The sequence below is a fragment of the Lemur catta genome, chromosome 4, assembly GCF_020740605.2.
Source record: "Lemur catta isolate mLemCat1 chromosome 4, mLemCat1.pri, whole genome shotgun sequence".
Taxonomy (NCBI): Eukaryota; Metazoa; Chordata; class Mammalia; order Primates; family Lemuridae; genus Lemur; species Lemur catta.
In genome coordinates this window covers 41,409,673-41,434,845 of record NC_059131.1, presented here as the reverse complement: position 1 = coordinate 41,434,845, position 25,173 = coordinate 41,409,673, and the positions used below count along the sequence as shown (strand labels likewise).

The 25,173-nt window shown below is 38.3% G+C and overlaps 1 protein-coding gene across 2 annotated transcripts; it reads right to left on the bottom strand.

Moving 5' to 3' along the window:
• Nucleotides 1-307: 307 nt before the first annotated feature.
• On the bottom strand, nt 308-22,727 carry C4H2orf73 (chromosome 4 C2orf73 homolog). Of its 2 annotated transcripts, XM_045549602.1 has the most exons (5): nt 22,634-22,727; nt 18,882-19,092; nt 11,316-11,469; nt 1,806-1,921; nt 308-840 (listed from the first exon to the last, which is right to left on the bottom strand). In XM_045549602.1, the coding sequence occupies exons 1-5, from the start codon at nt 22,657-22,659 to the stop codon at nt 472-474; spliced, it is 876 nt and encodes a 291-aa protein (XP_045405558.1). In that variant the 5' UTR covers nt 22,660-22,727; the 3' UTR covers nt 308-471. The 2 variants fall into 2 exon arrangements, with proteins under 2 accessions (XP_045405558.1, XP_045405559.1); XM_045549603.1 differs by lacking the exon at nt 18,882-19,092 and having other exon boundaries at nt 22,634-22,707.
• Nucleotides 22,728-25,173: the final 2,446 nt, after the last annotated feature.

Sequence of the window (25,173 nt, the reverse complement as noted above, 5' to 3'; positions counted from 1 at the left end):
TCACGGTCAATAATCTTGCTATTTTCCTATGAAGTTGCTATTTTCCTAATTTTACAGATGAGAAAATTGAAGTCTAGAGAAGTTAAATAACATCAAGGTCACATGGCTTGTATGAAGTAAAGCCAACATTCCAAATCCAGTTTGTTTGATTCCAGAGCTGCAACTCATGACTGTCTAATAGGGCCTCTCTTCTAGAACTTGTCTTATATATGTTAATTATGTTCATTTTTGTGCCAAAGTTGTGTTTTATTGTAAGTAATGTGACATAGCAATAATGTCTCAATCTATCACTCACTGGAGACAACTCTTAAAATTTGGGTGTATTTTAATTGCTTTTCTCCTTTTTCCAATTTATGTAAATTGTATGTTCTGAGATTATTGATAACAAAAAGAGCAAATGTGAGGGCTTATGTGATGATTATGAAATTTCTCCACATTCCAGGGATTGTATTTTTATCTAAAGAAGGTAGTTTATCCCGATTTATCCTGATTTTTTATTGGTGGATTTAAAGGCTCATGCCTAGTAAGAAGAGCATCTCCTACAGTTGTTTGAGAGATGGCTGCAGTCTTCTCCCTGCTCTCAGGACTTCTGGGGCACGCCTTGGCTGCCTGTCTGACGTCTGTTTCTGATAAGTGAGTTTTAGTCTCTAACAGCTCTTGGGAATTTTGTCGGCAGAGACCTGGTGAGATCATTTTGCTTTCCGCTGAATTTCCTTTCTCTGTTTTTTTGGACCGTTCTGATGAACATGACCCCAGAGCATTCAATAATACCTCTGTTCCCTTAGGAACTATTGGCCTACTCCCTGGTTTTATCTCTCTCTGCACAAAAGCTCCATGTCTCTGGAAAGGAAAACAAAGTTGACATTAACCAGGGGAACACAAATTGCTGGAAGACGCAGCTGTGAACTGAGTTCGTGGGTTAGCTCAAGTTCTAGGGATGCAGGCATTTATTCTCTGCCTCTTTACTGGCTGTCACCTTAGTCCAAAGCCAAAGATACCACCATGATAATTATTGGTTAGCCTTTTTTAAATTATAAAATAGGGTGCACCAGAATATGAACAGGAAGGGAAAAAGCAGAAAGTCAAAGAAGCAGCATCTCATTACCTCCCATTCTCAACTTTTCTATCCTTTGGTTTTATAAGACTAGTCATATAAAATTTAATTTCTTGCCTTATGGGTTTTGATGAATACAACAGAACTACAGTTCACAGACCTGAGGATTTATGATTGCATCCCAAATGTCTATTCGTTCCAACAAAAGGCTTACTAATAATGAAATATGAAAGCAGACTTCTGTAGTTGGAAAAATCCAATAATTGACAATTACATTTCTATTTGGCTTCATAAACTTTCTAAGCATCTCCCTGCCACACATGTACATTAAGCATATAAAAAAGTTTATCAAACTGCTTTGATATTATCATTATTATTTTTGTAAATATAGGGTCTCACTATGTTGCCCAGGCTGGACTTGAATTCCTGGGCTCAAGTCATCCTCTCACCTCAGCCTCCCCCGTAGTTAAGACTATAGGCACGAATCACTGTGCCTGGCTATGCTTTGATATTATCTTACACAAATGATTTCAATAATTTAAGTAAACCAAATTCTAAAGACTGATTCAAATTATGATATCATTCCTTAGTTTTACTATGGCATGTGGCTGAGATTCTATCCTTACTAATAACTATGTTAGTTTGTTTAAATAGACTTAGAAAGATGATTATGATGTGAAAAGCTTAAAGTTCTATTGTAAGTCTACTCTGTCCTAAAGTATTAAATAATTAATTCTAAATATTGTCTCACCTTTCCTCGGATGGGCTCATTAGGCGTTTTCCTGGCATCATATTGATGGATAAAAGAGATGCATTCTACAAAACTGTTTTGAAGTTCTGCTGATGCATCAGGAAAGGCAAGTGGAACTAACAACAAAAAAAAGATTTTGCAAAGTCAGGACAAAAATTAGATTTGTATAAGGGAATATAATCAGTATTCATAATATTCATGCTTTATAAAAGATGCTAACAAGGCCAGGTGCAGTGGCTCATGCCTGTAATCCCAGGACTTTGGGAGGCCAAGGTGGGAGAATCACTTAAGTCCAGGAGTTCAAGACCAGCCTGGGCAATACAGTGAGATCCTATCTTTACAAAAAAAAAAAAAATTAGCCAGGTGTAGTTGTACATGCCTGTTATCCTAGCTACTGGGGAGGTTGAGGCAGAAGGATCACTTGAGCCAGGGAGGTCAAGGTTGGGTGACAGCCTGGGTGACAGACTAAGACCCTGTCTCAAAATAAATAAATACGTAAATATAACATAAAAACGAAGTTACTTCCAGCTAGCATTAACAATGAATTGGAAGACTCTAGGGCTGCTGCAATTATAGTTGAACACATAATTCTTCTTACCTCATCCAATGACAGAGGTTCTGATACTTTGCAAGACTATCACGAGTATTAAACTCTTTAAAAATCACTTTTAAATAACCTTTCAATCTGGGTGATGAGTATATATATATATATATATATATATATATATATATATATATATATAAGAATTTATTATATTGGTCTCTCTACTCCACATGCATTTAACATTTTAAATAATTTTTAAAACTCACTTTAGTTTTACTTTCAGCAGACAAGATTATTTAAAGCTGTGGTCCCCAGCCCCTGGGCCATGGTCCAGTACCTGTCTGTGGCCTGTTACGAACCTGGGCCGCACAGCCAGAGGTGAGCGGTGGGCGAGCTAGTGAAACTTCCTCTGTATTTACAGCTGCTCCCCATTGTTCACATCACCGCCTGAGCTTCGTCTCCTATCAGATCAGCACGGCATTAGCTTCTCCTAGGAGTATGAACCCTACTGTAAACTGTGCTTGTGAGGGATCTAGGTTGCACATGCCTTATGAGAATCTAATACTTGATGATCTGAGGTAGAACTGAGGCTGTGATACTAGCACTGGGCAGCAGCTGCAAATACAGATGATCATTAGCAAAGAGGTTGTGTTATGGTGAGTTGTATAATTATTTCATTGTATATTATGATATAATAATAGAAATACAGTGCATAATAAATCACTTTGAATCATCCTGAAACCATTGCATTGTTTTCCATGAAACCAGTCCCTGGTGGCAAAAAAGTTGGGGACCGCTGATTTAAATAATCAGAGCAACTTCTAGTACTCTTGCTGACAATCAAAAAAGTTTAGTGAGGTAAAATTAGATCAAATAAAAAAATTTCTTCCTTAAAAAAATGCACATATGAGTTTATGTAAACCTAGCATATTTATGGAATGATGTACAAGAAACTGGTTAACAGTGGTTACTGTAGGATAAGAGAATTGAAGGACTGAGGACAGAGGTGGAGAGAACTGTATTCATTTTTCACTGTATATTATTTTTTACCATATGCATATGTCAATTATTAAAAAATAAAATAAAATTATACATTTAACATTGGGAGGAATACATAAGACAAAACTGATACTAAATTTACATTTATTAAGCATTTATGAATTCAATTCAATATTCAGACATTGATATAAACTAATTTTACTAGCAAGAATGATGAGTATTCAAATATTTATACATTGCGTGATATAAAATGGCAATGTTTTCCTAATGAGCAGGGGAAAAAAGTTAACTGATAATATTTTCTTGATTTCTAATTGAAATCAGCTACTCAAAACTTATTTAGTACTTAATCATTGCTTTTTATTTAGAACTTGCTAGCACACAAAGAACAGCAGTGCAAAGATTTAATAATTATGACACTGAAAAGTCTATCAGTAACTTATTTTTTTCCACCAAGTGGGAAAAGACTAGCATTTTTTGGATCAATACTGTGGTCCAGCTCAGAGATCATTCATGTGTTGAGAAATACAGTTTGATAACTGCTTGGAGAAACATGAAGCAGCTCTAAATTTAGGCATTACTCAGGTGAGGTTAATAAAGTATCCAAAGCATGGGTTTGGGGATAAAATAGACATGTTTTCAAACTCTATCTCTACCATATTGCTTAGCTGTGTGACTTTGAAAAAATCACTTAACTTCATTGAGCAATTTCCTCCTCTTTAAAATGGGAATAATAGTAATTTGCTTTCAGAATTGTGAGGATTGAAGAGAATGTTTATAAAGTCTCTAGGATGTGCGGATCAAATTATTATGCAGGGTCTTCAAAGTTAGCAAGGGACCAGCTCTTTTGTATCCTGACAAAGGGAAAATTATGGAAGGGAGAAGGAAGCATGAATCTGATGAACTTTAAAAAAACCACAGTGAGCTTTAGTTGCCTTGAGAAGATCATTGCTTGCCCAGTCATTCCAGCTGAGTCCAGTCCTCAGACCACCTGCCAACTGAATGCAGCCGCATAAATGACCACCACTAAGACCACACGGAGATCTACCCAGCTGAACCTAGTCCAGATTGCAGATCGTTGAGCAAACAGGATAATCGTTACTTTAAGCAACTAAATTTGAGGTGTCTTGTCATGCAGATAACTGAAACAGAAATACCTGAGACGGAAGTCAATTAAATATGTTAAAATGAATCATCTTTTATATAGTGATCTAGAACCTCCCAGAATCTCAAAAATAATAACTTAGAAAAGCATTCATTTCTTCATGGGAACTAATAAAGGAAGAGGAAAGTAATCTAAAGTATTACAGATAGAAACTCCTTACCCAGACAGTACCCTTATTAAAATTAGACATACCAACTATGTTCATTTATGCAAACATACGAGACTTTTCGAGAAGTCCACAATGGTGAGGAATATCTAAGTGTGAAAACATCAAAGAAGATATTCAGGTTCTTAGTGGTTATTCTACTTAAGAATTCAAATTGTGCCCAAAGTAATTACTTGCAAGAAGCCTTGTTAGATGAGAACTACAAAAAATAAGGCAAAGTCCATGAAGAATGTTTGAAATCCACTCTCTGTTTCTTGGAAACTTGCTCTAATTAAAATAAGAATTTTCTAAACAAGTTGGTATCTAGCCATTTATATTTTGTCAACAAAGCCAGGATTTATTCAAACACACAATTTGCTCCTTATATTGGTGAGAACATAGCAGTTTTACTTTGAGAAATTTTCTTTTCTTAACTTTTTATCTCGGCTTAAAAAACACTCATCAGTAATATTTTTCTCTTAAGCCCCATTCTTCTTGATAGTGTTTATTTTGATCTTACATAAAAGGATTATTAATGTAAAAATAGTAGTATAGATTTTCAAAATATAGTAAAAAAAAAGTAACAAACATAACTGGAGCAAGAAATTATTGTTATACTCGACCTTGGTGTAAAAGAAGCAACACAAACTAAAACCTATTTTAGAAAATGAATTTTACCACAGTATCTGAATTTGCAATTCAAAGGAAGATTAAAATATCAAGTAGTTGGTAAACAGCCAAAGTTTTGTTTAAGTATAAAATATCCTCCTCACAAATTAGATCAGCCTTTCCAATTTATAAAGTTTTAATATAGAAAACCAAATGTGAACACTTATTCTTACAGGGACTCAGACACAATGGAGCACAGCCATTTGTTAACTGCCTGTGGATGGCAGCCAGAAAACTGTGTGGTGGTACAAGACATAAAGGGCACTTTGAATTGTCAGTGCAAGATGACATTGCTGAAATGCCAAAGACCAGGCGTAATGAAGTAGGCTGATGGAACAGAATGACTATGACTTTTAATTGGTATTAGTGCACGTTTATATGCACATTTTCTGTTTGTATGCTTATATGAAAAAGCTGACACATACAGAGTAGTTTATATACATATTTTAAAATGCTACATTAAAATATATATTTTTAAAGTCATTTTTCATCTAGTACCCAAACACCACCTAAAATATGAATAAATTACAGGCCTATATTGTGTTGTGTATGTTAGTTTAAATTACATTATGACTTTAATCTGTTGAATAATGTATAATTATCATCCAACTAATCAATAAATATATATTGAGTCTAAGCATTATACTAGGCCCTAGGATACAATAACGAACTTAGCAATGAGAATACCAATAAAAGAACAAACAGAAAGAGAGAGAGACAGAGAGAGAGAGAGACACCATGCCAGGTCCCAAAGCTAAAGTTCAACCCAACACCAAACTTAGTACAATGCAATAATTAATAATAGAAATAACTTTTATTGTCTACCATGTACCAAACACTGTGGTAGGCACTTTACATGTTATTCATTTCTCATAACAATCCTGCAAAGTAGGAATTATTATTCCCATTTCATAAATTGAGCAAAACAAGATGATAAAATTTAAGTAATAGGCCCGGGATCAAACAACACTAAGTACTGAACCAATATTAAATTCCAAGGAGAATGTTGATGGTGATAGAGTTACTGTGATTTCCAGTTAAACATGGCAAATTCAACGTGTGCATTTCCTCTATTCCTTCCCAAGCCTCCAGTACAATGACAGTAAAGACATTAAGAGGGCTTATACCCTTAAGGAGAAAAAGCACTAAATGAGAGTGAAATGTTTACAGATTTGGAAAGCAGATGGGTAAGTGGCAATTGACTCAAGTAGACCACAGAAAACTGGAAGCTAAATGCTGTGGGGATGGGGATGTGGTAAAAATTGAGCCAATTCATGCCTCAGCCTTCCAGGAAGGCTCTGGAATTGGGAAGCATCAGATACCTCTGAGGTATGGAGCATGGGGTAGGTACAAGGTGAAATTGCAAACAGAGGATTGCTTGAGGGACTCCCGGACTTTCTGTCCTTCACCCCAGGCAGTGGTTTGGAGAATTCCTCCCAGGGAAAATGAACTAGCTCAACAGACCAGATCTACAGACCTTGATTTTGGGGGATCCCTTATGAAATGGCTGGGCCCTGCCTGGTCAACCTAGAACAAAGCCCATCTTGCCAGTGTCATCTTCCACCACTCTTTCATATCCCTTTAACTTGAGTAGAGGCAACTGCTCCTTGTGCAAAAAGGACTGGTTAGTTAACCAAAAAAGTCAAACCAAAGAATCATATACCATATGTACATATGTTCATCTTAACCAGTTCATTCACCAAATTTTTATTGGAGTGCCAAGCCACTTTCTTTAAGGCAGTATCCACTGATTGGAATTCCACTTTGTGTCTCTTGTACAACCATCCTTTCCATTTTCTGTTTCTTTAACACAGAATGAAAACATAAAGACACCCTTGAAGCAAAATGAGTGCAGAATCCTTCAAGATTTCAAAAATTCACTCTAGCTCCTCTTTTCTAGTTATTTTGCCCACAACTAATTGGTATTTTTTTTAAATTAGTGATTAATCTTTTATCAAGTCTTTAGACATTCAACTTTGAAAATTTTATAGAAACACTGTTTTCTTTTCATATTCAGGTTTTAATTTACAAGAATATGTAATTAAATTATGGAAATACAATAACAAGTACACAGACATAAATGGGTTTGGAAAGAAGCATGACTTCCAGAGAGCATCACCACTCCCTGATCTGAGTTATTAATGTATGCCCCTTCTCTAAATCCACATATTATGAACAACAGAAGATAAAGCAGGTAGATCTGGCAGATCAAAAGGGGCCATGTAGGTCAGTGGTGAAGAATTTGAAATTTATTCTAGGAACAATAAGAAGTAACTGGAAATCCAAAGGAGGATAATGACATGATTTTGTGTTTTAAAAAGACCCTCTGATGATGATGTGGAAAACACCTGAGAGGAGGAAGAAAGGCAGCAGGATGATGGTGGCTGCACTACACTGGTCACAGTGAAGATGGAAAGGAATAGGTTTGGGATATATTTTGGAGATAGAGGTGTCAAGATTTGCTGATGGATTGAATGTAGAGGGGGAGGGAAAGAGGAAAGTTTTAGAATGACTTCTAGGTTATCAAAACTTCAGCACCTGGGGGAATAGAGGAGGCTGTCACTGAGATTGGAAGATTGGCTGGGGATAGGTTTGCATGGTGGAAATGAAATGTTTTATTAGCCATATCAAGTTTGAGAAGGTGATTAGCTATCCACAGGGAGATGATAAGTAGGTGGTTGGATATGTGAGTTTGAAGCTCAGTGAAGAGGCCAGGGTTGGAGAGATACATCTGGTTCTTATACTGGTTCCTTTGACCTTTAGCCTTAAACTTCTATTCCTTATTTCCTCCACATTGGGCAGTAGCTCTTGATAACCCATATGTTAGATAATGATATTAGCATCCTTCTCCTCTTCTACTTCCCATCTTCTATCAACTGTGTATTTACTTTTCTTATTAAAGCTGCTAACACACATTCTGTTTTGTAATTACCTTTAAAATTTCCACATTGTGTCTATAGATTGAGCCTAAAAGTTGAAAACTACTAAACAACATTTATAATATTACCTATTTACATGAATTTTGTTCATTTAAGGGCTAAATATTGTGCTAGGACTTCATTTCCCTCTCACTGGGTCCAGTGCCCAGTGCCACATGAAAAAAAAAAGGTTCTATTAATAGTATCCATGCCAAATAATCCTCTTTTCTAGGTTAAATTATTTCGCCTGAGAACTTTAAAGACAGTAACTCCATTGCTCCATTGTGCCCTTGCATCAGTGCTGCTTGATTCCATATTGATTCTTTTTTTTTTTTCATATTGATTCTTATTCTATAGATGGTCACTTATTTTTCTTTCCCTTTTTGGAAACTTTTAGAATCTTCTTTTTATGATTGCTGTTTTGCAACTTCTTAACAATGTGTAGATATGTATCTTTTTTCCCTTCATACTTGGAAGCACTCAGTAGGCTCTTTCAATGCCTTTTACATAGGGAAACTTTCTTCTTATTTTAGAGGCTGTGTAGAGTAGTGGTTATGAGTGCAGGTGCTGGAATTAGGCTCTTTGGGTTCAGATACTAATTATTCACCACGTAGCCTTGGGCAAGTTGTTTAAACTGCATGTTTGCTCTTGAAGGGGTTCAAAACACACCACCCCAAAATATGCTGCTCTAGCATATTGACTATATTGAGTTAAAGGCACTTGAAAAACAGCAGATGCAAGAAAAACATTCTGACCTTCCTTCTATTTTTTAAAAATAGGAGATGACATTTCCGTGTGAAAGATGTCTTCCCCGTCCCAGAAAGAATCATTCTTATCACCAAGCACAAGAATTTAAGGCTGAGGAACCAATCTGGTTAAACTAACCCTTATCTTCCTGTCACCTCTCTACCCAATTACCCTAACCCAAGCTCCTCTGTCTTGTCACATTTTCACAATTGACTACTCTTAGTCCAATTCTGTACGTAATGTTCAACTCTGTGTCTTTGGGTCTTCATTTCCTTGTGAAGGCTCCCCTGCTACATAAAACTTGCATTCAATAAAATTCATATGCTTTTCTCCTGTTGATCTTTGTGTCAGTTTAATTCTCAGGCCCAGCCAAAAGCCCTAAGAGGGTAAAGGTAAAATTTTGCCTCCCCACCCTTTATCTGAAAAATGAGAATATTAATGGTGTTAGTATACTATTATGCTGCATAGCATCATATGAGAATTAAATGAATTAATATTTAGAAAGTTCCATAAAGTGTCTGGCAAATAGTATGTGCTTAGGAAATGTTTTAATAATTCTCTTGCCTTCATTTTCACTCTTATTTTATTTTGGAGCTCCAGAAAAGTTGGATCTCCCAAACTGGTCCTCCATTTTGCCTTTTTTCCTCTTATATTGTCTAGGTTTTTATTTTGTTTTTGTATTATGCTCTGTGATATTTCCTTGCCTTTATACTCCAAACCATTTTTGAATTGGCATAATTCTAATCTTTGGTTGGCCATTCATAATTAAGCATAGGAAGGTGACCAGCTTTATTTACCAAAATAACTGATGTGGTAGTTGACATCTGGCTAAGGCACTGTGCTCTAGTTGTCTTAATGTTGGGATAGGGTGGTGTGCTCGTGACTGGAGCTGCTATTTAAGAGACAGGCTTCCGAGTAACCCGCTGACTCCCCCCACCCCCTTTCATTCTTGCCTTCTGCTGTGCCTGCTGAGACCACAGAGCAGTCAGGGCTTTTGCCAGGCAGACTGTCTCTTCTTTGCTGCAACTTTTTCTAGGTATTGCTTCTTCTCTTTTATCCATCAGTAGGGTTCCATTCTTTCCCACATTCAGTTCTTTTTTCCATTCTCTTCACTTTATGGGTTTATTGCTTTGCTACTATTTACAGTAATAGGGTCTATGGAAGCAGGGAATTTGGATGTTTGTGCTCAGTCTGCTATCCTGAATCAGAAACAGAAACTTTATTGTCTTTCTAAAGGAGCGGTCATTGTTACAGATTATCTGATAGTTAGCCCTCTTAATTAACTACCTCCCTTGAGGTAGAAATCATGCTGAATGTGACCATTTTCTAATGTCCTGACCTTCAATCTAGCTGCCCTTTGTATCCTTAACTAGACTGACCAAATCACAGAAGCCAGAGGCTAAAAGTAAGTGAGAAACTCTCGACCTTTAAAAGCAATTCTTTGTTGTCCACTGTCATATTTTACAGTGGCTTATTTGAAGTTTAGCTTATGAACTTTATATGAGGCGAGGACCAGAGTGGGTGCTCAATAACTTTCGTTTTGTTTTGACTTGATCCTACACTTGCTAAATCCTACTCCAGAGAAAGAGATGACTAGGATGTGGGTTAAGAAACAGATACAACTTGAATAAAAAGTGACTTAGTTTATTAAAATGACATCGTTAGGTAAAATCAATTTTAAGTCTGAAAATGTTTTATTTAATAGTTTATGTCACAGTATTTCCTAAATAATGTTTTGGGGGACACCAGTCATGTGTGATGATCAATAAGTGGAGGAAACGTAGCATTGTTCATTCCCCTTCTTGGAAATTCATCATGCTTATATTTTTGAATAAGAATTTTGAGCGTTATGCAGCAAAAATATCTGTTTGACTTTTTCCAGTTCGTTTTCTGCAAAACTTATTTGACCACTTCACCTGTTCTTTTGAGCAGTATCTGCAAATGTCATATAAAACTTGTGTTCCTCAGAGTGCACTTTTAGAGATACTGCCATTTATTGTCACCTACCATTTTAATAGTTATAATTATTAAAATTTGGTGGCAACAACAATGAACAGAATGCTACTAAGTTTCTAACTTGGAGGCTGGTGTTATTAATGATTGGTACAATTTTCATTACATTATATTAAAAATGTTTGAAGACAATTTGTCCACGAGGAAGAGCTAACAAACTTTTCAAAGGCTGCATTTGCTGTACATATATTTTCAACTCCTGTTGAGAAGTAATTTTTTTTTTCAGGAGGTGCCAGCACATCTAATACATCTAAATTTGAGAGCAGTAACCTGAGATAATAAAAAGAGGTTTCACCACTGCTAACCTTACCTATTCCACAAGAAGGCTTTTGCATCTTGCTGTGCTTGACTGGCAAAACCAATGGACATGTTGGTTTTTGGAAGTCAGTCCTCTGGGTGCTCTTAGTGTCATAACGTGGTCGGAAGGCAGGTTCCAGTGCTTTACCATGTGACCACCAGTCACCCTTTGTAAAAACAAATCAGAAACACACAATTGGATATTGCAGGACATTTACACGTGTTTCTTGATGTCTATGAGTGTTCAGTAATTCAACTCCATGAGTTGTTGGATATTCTACTACTAAAATATAGTTCTGAAATCTAGGAATAAATGTCTTTGCACAAGACTTAATTTCTTAAAAGGCACCTAAAAATGAGCTGTCATATATTTTTAGCTAAAATACAGCTGTTAAATTCTTAAGCTACCAATAGCTAGAGTAATAGAAGTCAACAAAACAGTTGGATTTCTGTTTTGTACTACAATTTTATTATATGTGCACATGTATGTATATGTATATATAATATTAAATATGATTTAATGTAAAAATTATATCCCATACTTTTCATCATGACAATACAAATAATGTATTATCATCTAAAATGGTTTCAGAGGTTTCAGTCCATGACCAACACAGTGAAATACATTTTATGTCATGCAAGGGTACATAATGCTACACATACATAAAACTGAAACACAAGTTTCACAAAATACTTCTTACTATATACTGATTACAGCTCACATTGATTTATAATTCACTAATGACTCAGTTTGATAAACTTTGTTCTAAGGGGAAATATCTGAAATGTTACTGAATTTTTGGTATAAGACCTCAGTACTCAAGAAAGGGAGAACTGATGGATTCTTCATTAGCATGTATGATAATTTGATCTTTCAGAAGTTGAGAAAGCAGTGAGAACCGTTGTTCAACTTAATTCTGATCAAAAATTTTGAAACTCGTTGATCAGGTAGTAGTAAGAGAACCTTATGACACCTAGGAGTTCTTGGTTATGATCAGGGAATGAAAGTAACCTTCAGTATAATCAAACACCTACACCTTGGGCTATAACGAAGCAAGTCTGGCTTAAAAAAAAATCAACTCTGATTCCATAGTCAATGACTTTTAAAATATGATTCAATGGGGATGAATATGTGGTCCTAATAAGTAAAATTCTGACAATACAGTTGAAGCTACATTGATACAAAAAGGAAGAGGCAGCTAAAGAAATCCATGTGGCTGGATAGGGAGTCAGCTCTCAAATGAGCTTGGTTTAAAAGACAGGCATGTATAAAAGAGGTGCACAATATCAAATTCAAAATAAAATCAATGGAGACAACTTGTCAGAAGATTGTCAAGAAGCTTAGAAATAGTAGAAATTTATGAAACATGCCAAAGGCAGGAAAAATAAGATTTTCTGGAAAAAGAAGTGTTTATAGCAAGAAATCAAGGAAAGACTAACAATTTGAGCTGAAAGTCAGAACTACTCAACTTTAGGTTGTTAGAGGAAATTACCTTCATACTGAAAAAGATGGGATGAACATGTACCAAAGAGAGAACTAAGCCCTGAATAGCTGATGAGAGAGTTAGACCTCACTTTGTCATTTTAAATGAATGCCAGTTTTTAGGCCAATGACAAATTGTAACCAGGAGCAATGGAATAATGGGTAATTGTAACCAGGGGTAATTTCTGCAGAGATCACAGAAATTTAGGAACTAGGAAATTTTGGAGAATAGATCAGCTAATGCCTCATTTTTCAGAATGGGCTAAAAGGTGAATTAAAAAAAAATTAAGACTACTTGATATAGATCCTAGGAAAATTCTAGAACAGATTACCAAACAGATGGTGTCTTTTCACTATCTGGCTGAAAATAGTCACGTCTTGCCGTTGTCAGAGCGCCTGCTTCTGGCAGCCCTCCTCCACTCCACTCCACAATTCTGATAGTGCCTATTATGCCCCAGGATTAGGATTTATAGGCTTTTTTTCACTTAATTTCAACACAATTCTATGAGGTAAGTATATCCACTTTACAGATGAGAAAACTGGCAGATTAAGTAACTTCCCAAAGGTATGTTATTAGCAGACAGCGGCACTGCCACAATTCAAACCCCCACCTCTCTGTGCATACCCCTAATTTCTGTGGTGCACCACTATATCAAATCTGCTGTGGAATGCAAAATCAAATAAGCACAAATGTAATTAAATTATTTCCAAAGTAAAAATAAAGAGGCCCTAAGTAAGTGTCTTAGTCTGTTTTGTGCTACTATAACAGAGTAAGTTAGACTGGGTAATTTATAAAGAACAGAAATTTATTGGCTCAGAGTTCTAGAGGCTGGGAAGTCCAACATCCAGACGCTGGCGGGTTTGGCAATTCTGATTCCAAGATGGCACCTTGAACACTGTGTCCTCATGTAGTGGAAGACAGAAGGGCCAAAATAGGGCAAGAAGGGACCAAACTTGACCTTTTATAATGGCATTCATTCCACCCATGAGACTGAAGCCCTTATGGCCTAATCACCTCTTAAACATTCCACCTCTTAATACTGTTAAAATGGCAATTAAATTTTAACATGAGTTTTGGAGAAGACAAACATTCAAACCATAGCAGTAAGTGTCCTGAGAAAGTTCTTCTATAATAAGGCTGTAAGGCATATACTTTTTATCATCTACTTTTGTTGATTAGAAACTTTTGTTGATCAGAAAATACCTATGTTACAGGAAAAGTGATTCTGGATAAGTGAACCACTAGGAAATGCCTGGTGGACTTTAAGTTTTTTCTAAAACAGGAGTGTAATGCAAAGCTATCCTTAAAGCAGAGGTAGTTCACCTTTTGAACAAACTTTTGAATTGAGAATTTTACCAAAGTGGTCTCTTTAGTTTTACAAATAAAAGGAGATAATGAACAATTTCTTTCTAAAAGTATGATTGGTGACTTTAAGACCCTGTAGTTTGTGAAAATGTTCTGATGAGTGTTCTAAATTTCAACTGAGTGAAATCCTACAGTTCAAAAAATATTGTCTTTCCTGTTTCTGGGTAATCTTCTATGCCTGAAAAGTATGGCTTGTTCCTGGAAGAGTGAGAGTGTGTATGTGCCCATGGAACATGTGCATGCCTTTTTGGTCCAAGAATTTGCTCATGAAAGCTTATGAGATTAAAGAAAGAGATAGATGGAGGCTTGTTTTTATCTTTTCCTTACACTGAAGGGAAAAACTACTAAAAAATTACTGCCTTGTGTACCATCATTTGCACTGGATTGTGGGGGGCTTCACATGGAGTTATTTTAAACTGGGGAATGTGTGATGGCTTTGTCCAGGGTTTGGGGGACACACCATACCTGGCAGATTGTAGAGAGGGTTTTGCCTAAAGAGATAGTTGTTCCCAACTCAAAACTTTGGAGCAAGAGAGAGGGGAGGAAGTCCTCCCTCCCAGTCTAAGGCCTGTCTTCTTTCCTGCCCCAGATTATTAGTCCCTGGGCCTCCATGGTCAAAGATGCCTGGAGATGCCTCATGATGGAGCTCCTCCCAATCCCTCGGTCCAAGAAGGCCTAATGGTTGTTGCACTGTGGGCCACTTGGTCACATTTTGAAGCCATTGTAAGGCAGTCTCCATGTTATACTCCTGTTATCCCTGAGCTTTCAGAAGGGTTTTAGGTAACCATTACTTATTTTCCATTCTTTGGGAAATTAAGGGACAATCCTGAGGGGAGAAGTAGTAAAAGCAAGAGAAGCATCCTAGGGAAGTGTAAGAGTTGGTAAGCTGAGCTCCACGGCAGTAGCCAAATGGCCTGGCCAAGGGAGCTGGTGGGGGTGGTGGTCACTTGTGAAACACAGAATCATACTTTGGGGATTCCCAAGGAAATACGGATAAAACCTTCATACAATCACATTTTATTAGTAGAGCTCAGTGGCTTTAAAAATTGAATTTCTATCACAAACACTAGGGCAGGCAAGGTCACATTGGTTACATTGTACCTAAATTCATCTCTATTTTGCTGTAAATACCAGGAGTGCTAAAAAATATCTCTTTTGAAGCAATTCATAATGTCCCCCATAACAATTCCAAATTGTGTTCTGTGGAAGACTAGTTCTCCAGCATATTAATAGGTGTTATACAAAAGAGGTTTCCACAGTTAAACAAATTCAGGAAATAGTGAGATAAGCAAAGTTAAACTAGTTTATCACAGGATTTCTCAGAAACTTCATATTCTAATGTGAATTGTGAAGCTCTGAGAAAGGTATATAAAAATACAGTTTTCTAAAACATATTTGACTTTGGAAATGTATTTTAAGCAAGTAGGCAAGGGCCAGTGCTCTGAAAAATAAACTTTGTAAAATACCGACATAGTATAATCTCTTTTAAAGTACCAACATTTGAAAATACGAGACAACCAAACTAGTTTTCTTTTCTTTGCAAATGACTGCGCTGAAACTCCTTTTGACTTTTTCTAGCACCCCCAATTTTATGTTCCCAGGTAGAAGTGGATAGGTGATAGTTTCACTTAAAAATCTTATAAATAAATAAAACCAACCAATCTGGTGCTGTGTTCTAAAGATATCTTAGCAAAATGCAAAAAACAACAGATGTCATTTAAAATATTTAGGCAACTTTATTTTCTTTACTTTTTTTCTAAAGCCAGCATTATTATAAACCAGTTAATTTTTTTCCTTAACCAAGCTAACCTTTAAAAAGAAACCTGTCATTTTAAATAAAGGAACAAAGTTTACAAATGTGAAATGAGCATTCTTAACTGCTCCTTGGGTACCTGGAAGTTTGTTGGTTTTGTTTTTTAAACATGAATCAACCTTCCCTTCACTCCACACCCAAATGAAACACACGTTTAACTCTTCAGTCTCTCTCTGTAACTCCCCACATTTGTACTCACTGTCAGCCTCCCTTACTTGAGCTCCTACTTCATCTCCAACTTATCTTCACCATCTCTTAAAGGTCCAGCACTGATAAACAATGATTCTACTACTACTCTGTCACTTAGTCTTGCTGATAAGCTCCTAACACCTTTGTTCCTTTATTTTTTTTCAAGACACCTACACACTAGGAATGAGAGAAAATTCATTGAGAATAATTTTTTTAAACTTTCATATTTCTATTCTTGAACCAGTTTCTTTTCCTTAGTATCTCCAATGTAAGGATGGGCTTAGTTAACAGTTTCTTTTAGATTCAACCCTGAACTCAGGAGAGTCATTCACTGGCTTTTATAAGAAATACAGAAGTTTCACTCATCTGGATATCTGTACCAAATTTATTCCCCCAGTGTAGTCTGATCTAACAATAATTGATTTCCTTAAAATCTGAAAGAATTGGTACAAGAACACCTACCAGGGTAATTTTACAAAGAGATATAGCCTTAAGACTGCCCCCCCCCAAGGGTTTACTTGACAATACTAAACATATTTACCTAAGGGAATTCCTGTCCTGGGATGCTCTCACACTCACACAGTGCCATGGTGTGCTTGCTGTCTCATGAAAAGAACAGATGTTATCAGTGTGAAGAGAGCTCACATAAAGCAATCTGCATTTAAATGTTAAGTTAAACCACTACACTTAACTCATGCACTAGCAGGGATGAGGGAAGAAGTGGAGTAGGGCGAGGGTGACATTGCCACAGTTGTCTGAGACCAACTAGATGGTACACGTTTCCTTTTCCAAATGTCATGCTGGAAAATACCTACATGAGAAGTTATTATTACCTCTGCTGTGGCATATTTTGAATACCATCCATTGAACACTTACTGGGCCCAGCACCATATAAGGTCCTCTATCACAGAATCTGCTCTCAGCTGAATGAAGATGGCGGGGTCCTCGGTCCCCAAAACCGAGAGCAGTAGGCTCGGAGTCTGCTGCCACTGAGAGCTCTTGTTTGTGAGTGCTTCCTTTGTGGATTGTGAATGCTCTTCTGCCAGGTCCCTGCGTGGTCACTCCCTCACCCGCCCTCAGGTCTCTCACTCAGATTTCACCTCAGTGAAGATTTCTCTTTCAAATTGCAGCTCTGCCTCCAGCATTCCTCATCCCCGCTTCCACGCCAGCCCTTACCACCATGGAACATTCTTATTACTTTATTTATTCCCTCACTAAAACATAAGCTACCTAATGACAGAATTTTTTTCTCATTTACTTATTTTCACTGCTGTATCCCTAATGCTTAGAACAGTACCTGACAAAAATATTTGTCTATTTTAATCCTCACAAAAACCCTATGAGAAAGACAATTACTATCTTTATTATATGGATAAGGAAACTGACGCTTAGAAAGAGTGACTTGCCCAAAGTCACACAACAAATGCGTAGTTGCCACAAAAAAGAATAAACTAGTGATACATGAAACAACATGGATAAATCTCAAATGGATTATTCTGAGAGAAAGAAGACTGATTCAAAAAGCTACATACTTTATAATTCCATTTGTATGACTTTCTGGAAAAGGCAAAACTATAGAAAAGCGATCAGGGGTTGTTGGGTGGGGGAAGGGGATGACGACAAAGGGGCATGGAGGAACTTTTGTTGGTGACGGAATGTTTCACAGCTTGATTATGGTAGGTAACGTGACTAAACCTTTGCCAAAACTCACAGAATTGTACACTAAAAAAGATGAATTTTACTGTGTAAATGTGGTAGGCAGAATAATGCTCCCTCTGTCCCCAAAGATGTTCATGTCTTAATCCCCAAACCTGTGACTATGTTACCTTACATGGCAGAGGGACTTTGGAGATGTGATGAAGGATTTGAGATGGGAAATTATCCTCAAGTATGTGAGTGGGGCCAGTGTAACCACAGGGGTCCTTATCAGAGGGAGGCAGGAGAGTCAGGGAAAGATTTGAAGATGCCGTGCTGCTAGCTTTGGAGAAAAAGGTGCCGTGAGCCAAGGAATGTGGGCAGCCTCTAGACTCTGGGAAGGGCAAGGAAACCGATTCTCCCTTAGAGCCTCCAGAAGGAACCAGGCCTGCTAATAGCCAGTGAGACTGATTTTGGACTTCTCAGCTCCAGAACTGTAAGAGAATAAATTTGTGTTGCTTTAAGCCAGCATTTAAGTTTGTGGTAATCTGTAACAGCAGCAATAGGAAACTAATACAGTAAATTATACCTCAACAAACTTGACTTTGTTAACATCTGTAAGCTATTTCCAATAATACCTCATAGAAATTGTTGCAGAGATTAAAGGATATAATTTATATAAAACACTTAGCTCATTCCTAGCATTCATGCACTTTTAATAAATGGTAGCTATTATTGTACAGAAAGTATCTGGATTACTGAGTATAATGGGAATTTTTCATATTAGAATATATGTCACAAATATAATATTATACAAGAAATTTCTTTAGTAACCTCTAAGCACTACTTAGTGGCTATAATCTGACCCAATCCAGAAAAATGATTATTTAGATTCCTTCCCTGTATATATATATCGTTTGTATGCAAAAGTTATTTGTCCAAATAGTTCCAGGTTACTGCTTATAATTATTGGATTATAAACAGTACTGCTCTGAGATGTGTCATATCCTTTAAATAGTCTGTGACCACATTGTCCTGCAAAACAGCTTCTAAATCTAAATCTATATTTATATATAATGAACATCTGTCCAACCTGCTTTTCTGGCACTTTTTTTGGATCCATGTAGGGAACTGGTTCATTGTATGTTCTCATATTTGTGTTAATGAATTTGGCATAACATACATGCCCTCTCCCAATGCATGGTTTTGAATGTTGTATGCTTTTTCCAGGTTTTTTTTCATGTTTGATTTCTTCTTTTTTTTCAGTTACATACACTACACCAGCATCTTCTATTTTATGCTGTCTGAAAAACATAATTAAATAGTAAATCATTCACCCCAATAACCATTTCAGTACTGAGACATAATTACATAAAATAAGATTTAAATATATTTCAAACATCAGTCAAGACAATTCAGGCTTTATTAATAGTGATAAGGGCCTGTGCTATTAAAATTTGGGAGGTTATCTTTTAATTCTAAGCCATATAAAAGAGATTTGTGTATAGTAATTACTCATTACAATACACTAGTGTAGTGCACCAACTCTCATTCGCTTGGAGTAAAGAAAGAGCAGTGATGTGACCATGCTTACAAATCATGTTTCAGTATTTATGCATGTGGATAAGTTACATGCTAAACTTAACTCATCTTCTTTAAGGTTTTATTACCAAGAGATGGCTTTCCCCCCTCCCTTACCTAGTAAACAGCCATCTGAATGAGGATAAACTATTTAATTTTAAAAGCTCACCTGGCAAACTTTAAAACTACCAAATAACCGCCATTATTTATCTTTTCAAGAAAAGGACACTGAGCAGGCAGTAAAAATCAATTCAGTTTTTTCACTTTTTGCTTCTAGTAACTACATTGCTACAAAAATGAAAATTATTAAAATGAAAAAACATTTTTAAAATGTTTAGAAAAGCTTATCAAATTTTTATTTTAAAGAGGAGAAATAGACATTATAAAAGGCAGTATTTTAAAATTTCACATACTTGAAAAATAAAGGATGAAATATATGAATTTGAATATTTTTTACATTAGAAGCTGTTAAAATCAAAGCTGTGACCCCACAGGTGAGCCAATAAGATTCAAATATATAAAGTGGATAGTTCTGTTTAAGCTTATACATAGCTCTTAAAATATAACCCCTACCTTCCTTGAGAACAAAGCCAGGTCTATCTCTTCTATCATGTCATTTTTTCAGTTAAAACCCTCGAGGGGCTTTCCACTGCATTTACAATAAAATACTGTCTCCTAGTTGTAGCTCTAAGGTCCTGTGCAACCTGCTCCAGCTAATCTCTTTAACCTCACTCAAGCCTCTTTCCACACTTCTGCAGCCAGCCAGCCTTCTTTCCGTTCCTGGAACACACTAATCTCTTTTCCCCTTAGGGCATTTGCATGTGCTGTTCCCTCTGTCTGGGCAGCCCTTCCCCGGCTCCCCCGACACACCTGGCTTATATTTAGGTCTCAGATTGAAACTCATCTCCTTGGAAGCTTTTTCTAGAGCGCCCTCTCACCACCCTATGTGTTCTCTATTTTAGTACTTGGTCCATTTTTTTTATAACACTTACCACAGTTTATGTACCTAGTTTTTTGTTTACTTGTTTTTGGTAAGCACTACAAATATCCTTTAGTAGTCAACAAGTTCCGTGAAGGTGTAGATTGTTCCATACATCATTATGTACCTAACGTCTGGACAAGTGTCCTATTCATCGAAGGTAAATGGACTGTCAATTATAATATTTACACATTTCTGGTGAATCTCCTGGAATTTTTTTTTCCTTCCCCTCTGACTTTGTTTTAGCTGTATACCCTCAACTGTCACTCCAATACACATCAAAACAACATTCAGAATCCTTGGATTCTAGTTCCCTGCTTCCCAAGAAAATTGCTCTCTGTAAAGGATTTGGAAAAACTGATTACTGATAAAGTGTAAATAACTTCTAAGCCTTTTCTATTACCTTTCCAGAGATGTAAGTATTTAAAGGTGGAGACTTTGGGGTCAATTAATTTATCACTGTAGACTTCTGGTATCAGTGTTTTCCACACCTGTTTCTCATAGTTGTAACCCAGCAATACACCCGTACTGGAATCAGGTCCTTGAAGAAAGGACTGTGGCTAATTGCTTGCATACTTATGCATTCATTTGATTAAGCACTTGTGATGTGAATGGCTATAGATTGATACCTAAATGGGAAATACATGACTCTGTAGCAATCTCTTACCTGAAGGAAAACACAGATTAAAAACAGTAATGGGCTCTGAAGTGAGTCAGACCTGGATTGGAATCCTAGCTGTGCGATTTAATATCTGAACCTTGATAACCTTATTTGCATAAGGACAATAATACCTATCATGATAGATGTGAGAATAACACGGAATAATTCATTCTTTCAACACATATTTATTGAGTTAAATATGCCAGGTGTGTTGGAGGCACTGAAGATATAGCGGTGACAAAACAAACAACAATTCCTGCCCTCACAGAGTTTACATTCTAGTGGGGGAAGACAGATGAGAAATAAAACAGTACACAGTCTGTTAGATGGTGTTAAGTCCAAAGGACAACAATAAAGCAAGGAATGGGAAAAGGAAGTGCATGTATGTGGGAGGTAGGATGCATTTTTAGGTAGGGTGGAGGCTGCATTGTGAAGGTGGCAATTGAAAAAAGAAAGAAGGGAGGGAGAGAGCCAAGTGGATATTTGAGGGAAGGGTATTCCAGCAGAGTGAACTGTAACTGTCAAAGCCTTGCAGCAGAAGTGTGTCCGTCCTTAGCACAGTGCTTCTCAAAGTGTGGACGCTGGAGTAGCTGCCCTGGCATCAATCATGGCCTTGCTAGCAATACAAGTTTACAGGCCCCATTTCAACCTACTAAATCATAATCTCTGGGGCTGGTTCCCAGGAACCTGTTTTAACTAGCTGTTCAGCTGATTCTTATACACATCAAAGTTTGAGAACCACTGTTATAGGGACAAAAATACAGGATTTGGAAGCAGGAACCCCTGGCTCCACATCACTCTTAACTAGCTGAACTACTTTGGTTCAATGGTTCTTAAAATTTAGGGTACATCAGAATCACCTGGGTGCCTTGTTCTAGCCCAGATTATTTAGCTCCATCCCCGAGTTTCTGATTCAGTATGTCTGGGGCGGGGAACCCCCAAGGATATTTATTTCCAGCAATGCTGATGCTGGTCTGAAGCCAGTCTTTGAGAATCACTGAGATGATAGCAAGGAGGCCCGTGTGCTGCAGGAGAGCCCTGTCAGAGGCAGGCAAGCTGTAAATCAGGTAAGGAAGGAAGGGGAAGGGGCACGGTGTGCAGGCCCCATAGGCCACTATAGGTGCCTTGGCGTTTATTCTACGGTGTCGGGATGGAGAAAGCCCACTCTGACTGATGTAAGGGAAGCAGCAAAGCCACCACTTAGAAGACTATGGCAGCTTCCAGGTAAGAGAAGATGGTACTTAGGACGGGGTGGGGGTGATAATGGAAGTGATGCATAGTGATGGATTCTGGATAATTCTACAGGTAAAGACTACAGAATTTGCTAATAAGGTACATGGAGGAGGGTGTGAGGAGTGGATGATTTCAAGATGACTTCAAGAATTTTAGGCCAGGTAATGCATGTAAAGTGCCTGACACACAGTATGTGCTCAGTAAACGGCGTTTTAACAAATTATTGTAAGCGCTCAGCCACTAGAAATCAGAAGTAGCATGGGGACTGTCTGAGGTTTGGCTTGGACTGTTCGTGGTGAGGTCCCATCCCTCAGGTGTCACCTACCCCTCCCACTGGAGGAGGAAAATATTTTACGAAAGGGGAAATAAAAACCCAAATCCCAGCACTTACTGCTGCTTATTCTCCTCTCCTTTCATGGGCCCCTACGGCCTGGCACGAGGCAGCGAGGAGCAGGCAGGAGGAACAGGAATGCAGCCCTACCAAGGCAGAGGTGCGCAAAGTGCGGCGATTGTGACTCTCGCGTTGCTAAGCGACGGCGGCCTCCAAGCGCTGCCTCGGAGAGGGCGTGTGGCGGGGGGAGCCCGGACTCGGGGTGCGCAGGCGCAGTCACCCCGGTTGGCTCCGGGCCGGCTGTTGCGGTGTGCGGCTGCGCAGCAGGGTGGGAGGGGGCAGCTGGCTAGGTCTGTAGACGCCCAAGCTTTACACCCTGCGTTTGAACTTGCCCTTGCCCGCGTAGGGCTGGGAGGGGTGTTTACCAGGACCGACTGGGTCCTCGGGGATCCGCTAGGGGCGGTTTCCGGAGCCTCCCCCGCGGGCCTCGGCCCCGGTGCCGGGGGCGGTGCCAGGACGTCGCCCCGGCGCTGCCTCTGCTCTCCCAGGTGGCTCCACAAGTGCGGGCCGGCAGGAGGGGAACTTGTTTCCTCGTGAACCATTAAATACTGTGCAAGTCGTGATTCCTGCTCATGGGTTGCCCGGCCTTTGCATGAGAAAGCTTGGCTGTCACAGTTTTCCGCCATTTCTGACAAAACCTTCCCCTGGCTGGGCGGCGAGGATTAAAATAGAGCAAGAGAACACTCATCTCCTGCAAATGAGGCTCCCTGTGGCGTGTGCATCTGTTCCAGCCCGAGCGGGGTTCAGAATCGGGAGGCTTAGGCAGCGGGTTGGGGCTTGTACGTGTAGCACTTACCCAAAAAGAGCAAGCTCCTGGGAAAAGCCGGTGATGACTTGCGTCCACCTTCTGGCCTTGGAATTTCTTACCTCATTCCGCCATTGCCTCCCAATTTCCACTGTCGGAGCCAAACGTCTTTGGCGTCTGTCATGGTAACTCAGGCATTTCCTTGGATAATGGGAAAAAAAGGCCTTATTGAGTTGAATTCTGCTATCAGGCTCTGCATGTGTCTGCGTTTTGTAATCTAGAGTCAGTATTAGTGTGTATATTTACACTTAACCTTGGAGAGAGATGAGAGAGTGGTCCTGGGAATCACTTTACATATGTGGGCTGAAGTCTATCAGGAAGAATAGAGTATATGAATAGATTTGACACCTGGTGACCTAAACACCTGAGTGTGGACTTTGTTAAAGACTGGACTGTGTGTGCATGTGTGATTGTCTGTGTATGTTTGGTGAGTAAGGAGTGGGTGGGTAAACAAATATGGGGAGAGTGGGTTGGAAACCTGAAAGCAGAAGGAGCTAACATTTATTGTGCTCCCACTTGGGAACGAGGCATTTGTTAGGCACTGTATTAAATACCACATACTTATTTGGTCTTATCCTAACCATCAAACTGCGATTAGGAGCTTATGTTTGAATGATGGCTCTACCACTTACTAGCTAGTTCACTTGGGCAAATGATCTAACCTCTTTGAGCTCCAATTTCTTCATCCACAAAATGGGGAAAATACCTAGGGTGGTTGTGAGGTTAGATTTAATAAAGACAGCGTACTGAGGGCAGTGCCTGATACTTAGGAAGTGCTTGGTCCTTATTAGCTATTATTTTTATTGAGCAATTTGATCTACATGCTGCCACATGTCCTTGAGACTTAGTCAACTCTCTCATCAATCTCTCTATTATCTATTTCAGCCTTGTTAGAACTCAGAAAACAATACCCTAAAATGAAAGCCTCAGAAGCAGCTTCAGAAGCAAAGATTTTCCTCTGACCTTTCCTGCCCTCCTGTCTTTTTGGTCCCATTCTCCCCGAGGCTAGCCATAGAAACTAGAATCCCTCTTTCCCAAGGTGGGTCGTAAGAACTACAGCCTCTTTTTCCCCAAAGCCAGCCATAAAACCTAAAAACATTTACTCTAACTTTCCCCTGTATTTCTAGCCATAAAAAAATTATCTGACATATCTTGTTTGACTGCAGGTTATAAAACCCCCATTCCAGAGAGGGTCCTGTCCCATGTCCAGAAGGAAGGTATGCATGCTCAGAGAGGCCAAGAGGAATCTGCAAAGGCCTCCTGGATTTCCTGACTCAGTCTATTAGCATTAGGTCGTACTCTTTTTGTGCAGTCATATTTCTGCATGGCTGTCCATACTTTGTTAAACCCTAAACAGAAAAGACAATTTCCCCTATATCATTGCGTCTTCATTCTGAAAACTCTCACGTACACATTAAATAAATTTGTATGCTTTTTCTCCTATGAATCTGCCTCTTGTCAGTGATTTTCAGCCAACCTTCAGCAAAGGGAAAGCTTTCCCTTGGCTTCTGCAACTTTCACCGATCTCTTCAAGCTCCTAAAACCACCTACCCTCAGGGACAGTCTCAACTGCTTAATAAGAAGAAATGAGGGTGGTTTCTCAATCTTCTCTCTTCAAACCAACAAATTCACCTGAATCCATGCAGAATGAGAATCGTTTGCCTCTGTTTTGAGCAATATAGTATTAGTCTAAAATCTATTTATGTCAATCTCTTTCCAACTGTTAAGCAGTTCT

Excerpts from the sequence above, each read along its gene's own strand:
- C4H2orf73 (XM_045549602.1), bottom strand. The coding sequence starts at position 22,659 with ATGAAAGGAGAGGAGAATAAGCAGCA. Across the intron at positions 19,093-22,633 it reads GGAGAGGAGAATAAGCAGCA|ACAGCATAAAATAGAAGATG; the intron begins GTAAGTGCTGGG and ends TATGTTTTTCAG. Across the intron at positions 11,470-18,881 it reads AAAAAGTGCCAGAAAAGCAG|GGTGACTGGTGGTCACATGG; the intron begins GTTGGACAGATG and ends GTTTTTACAAAG.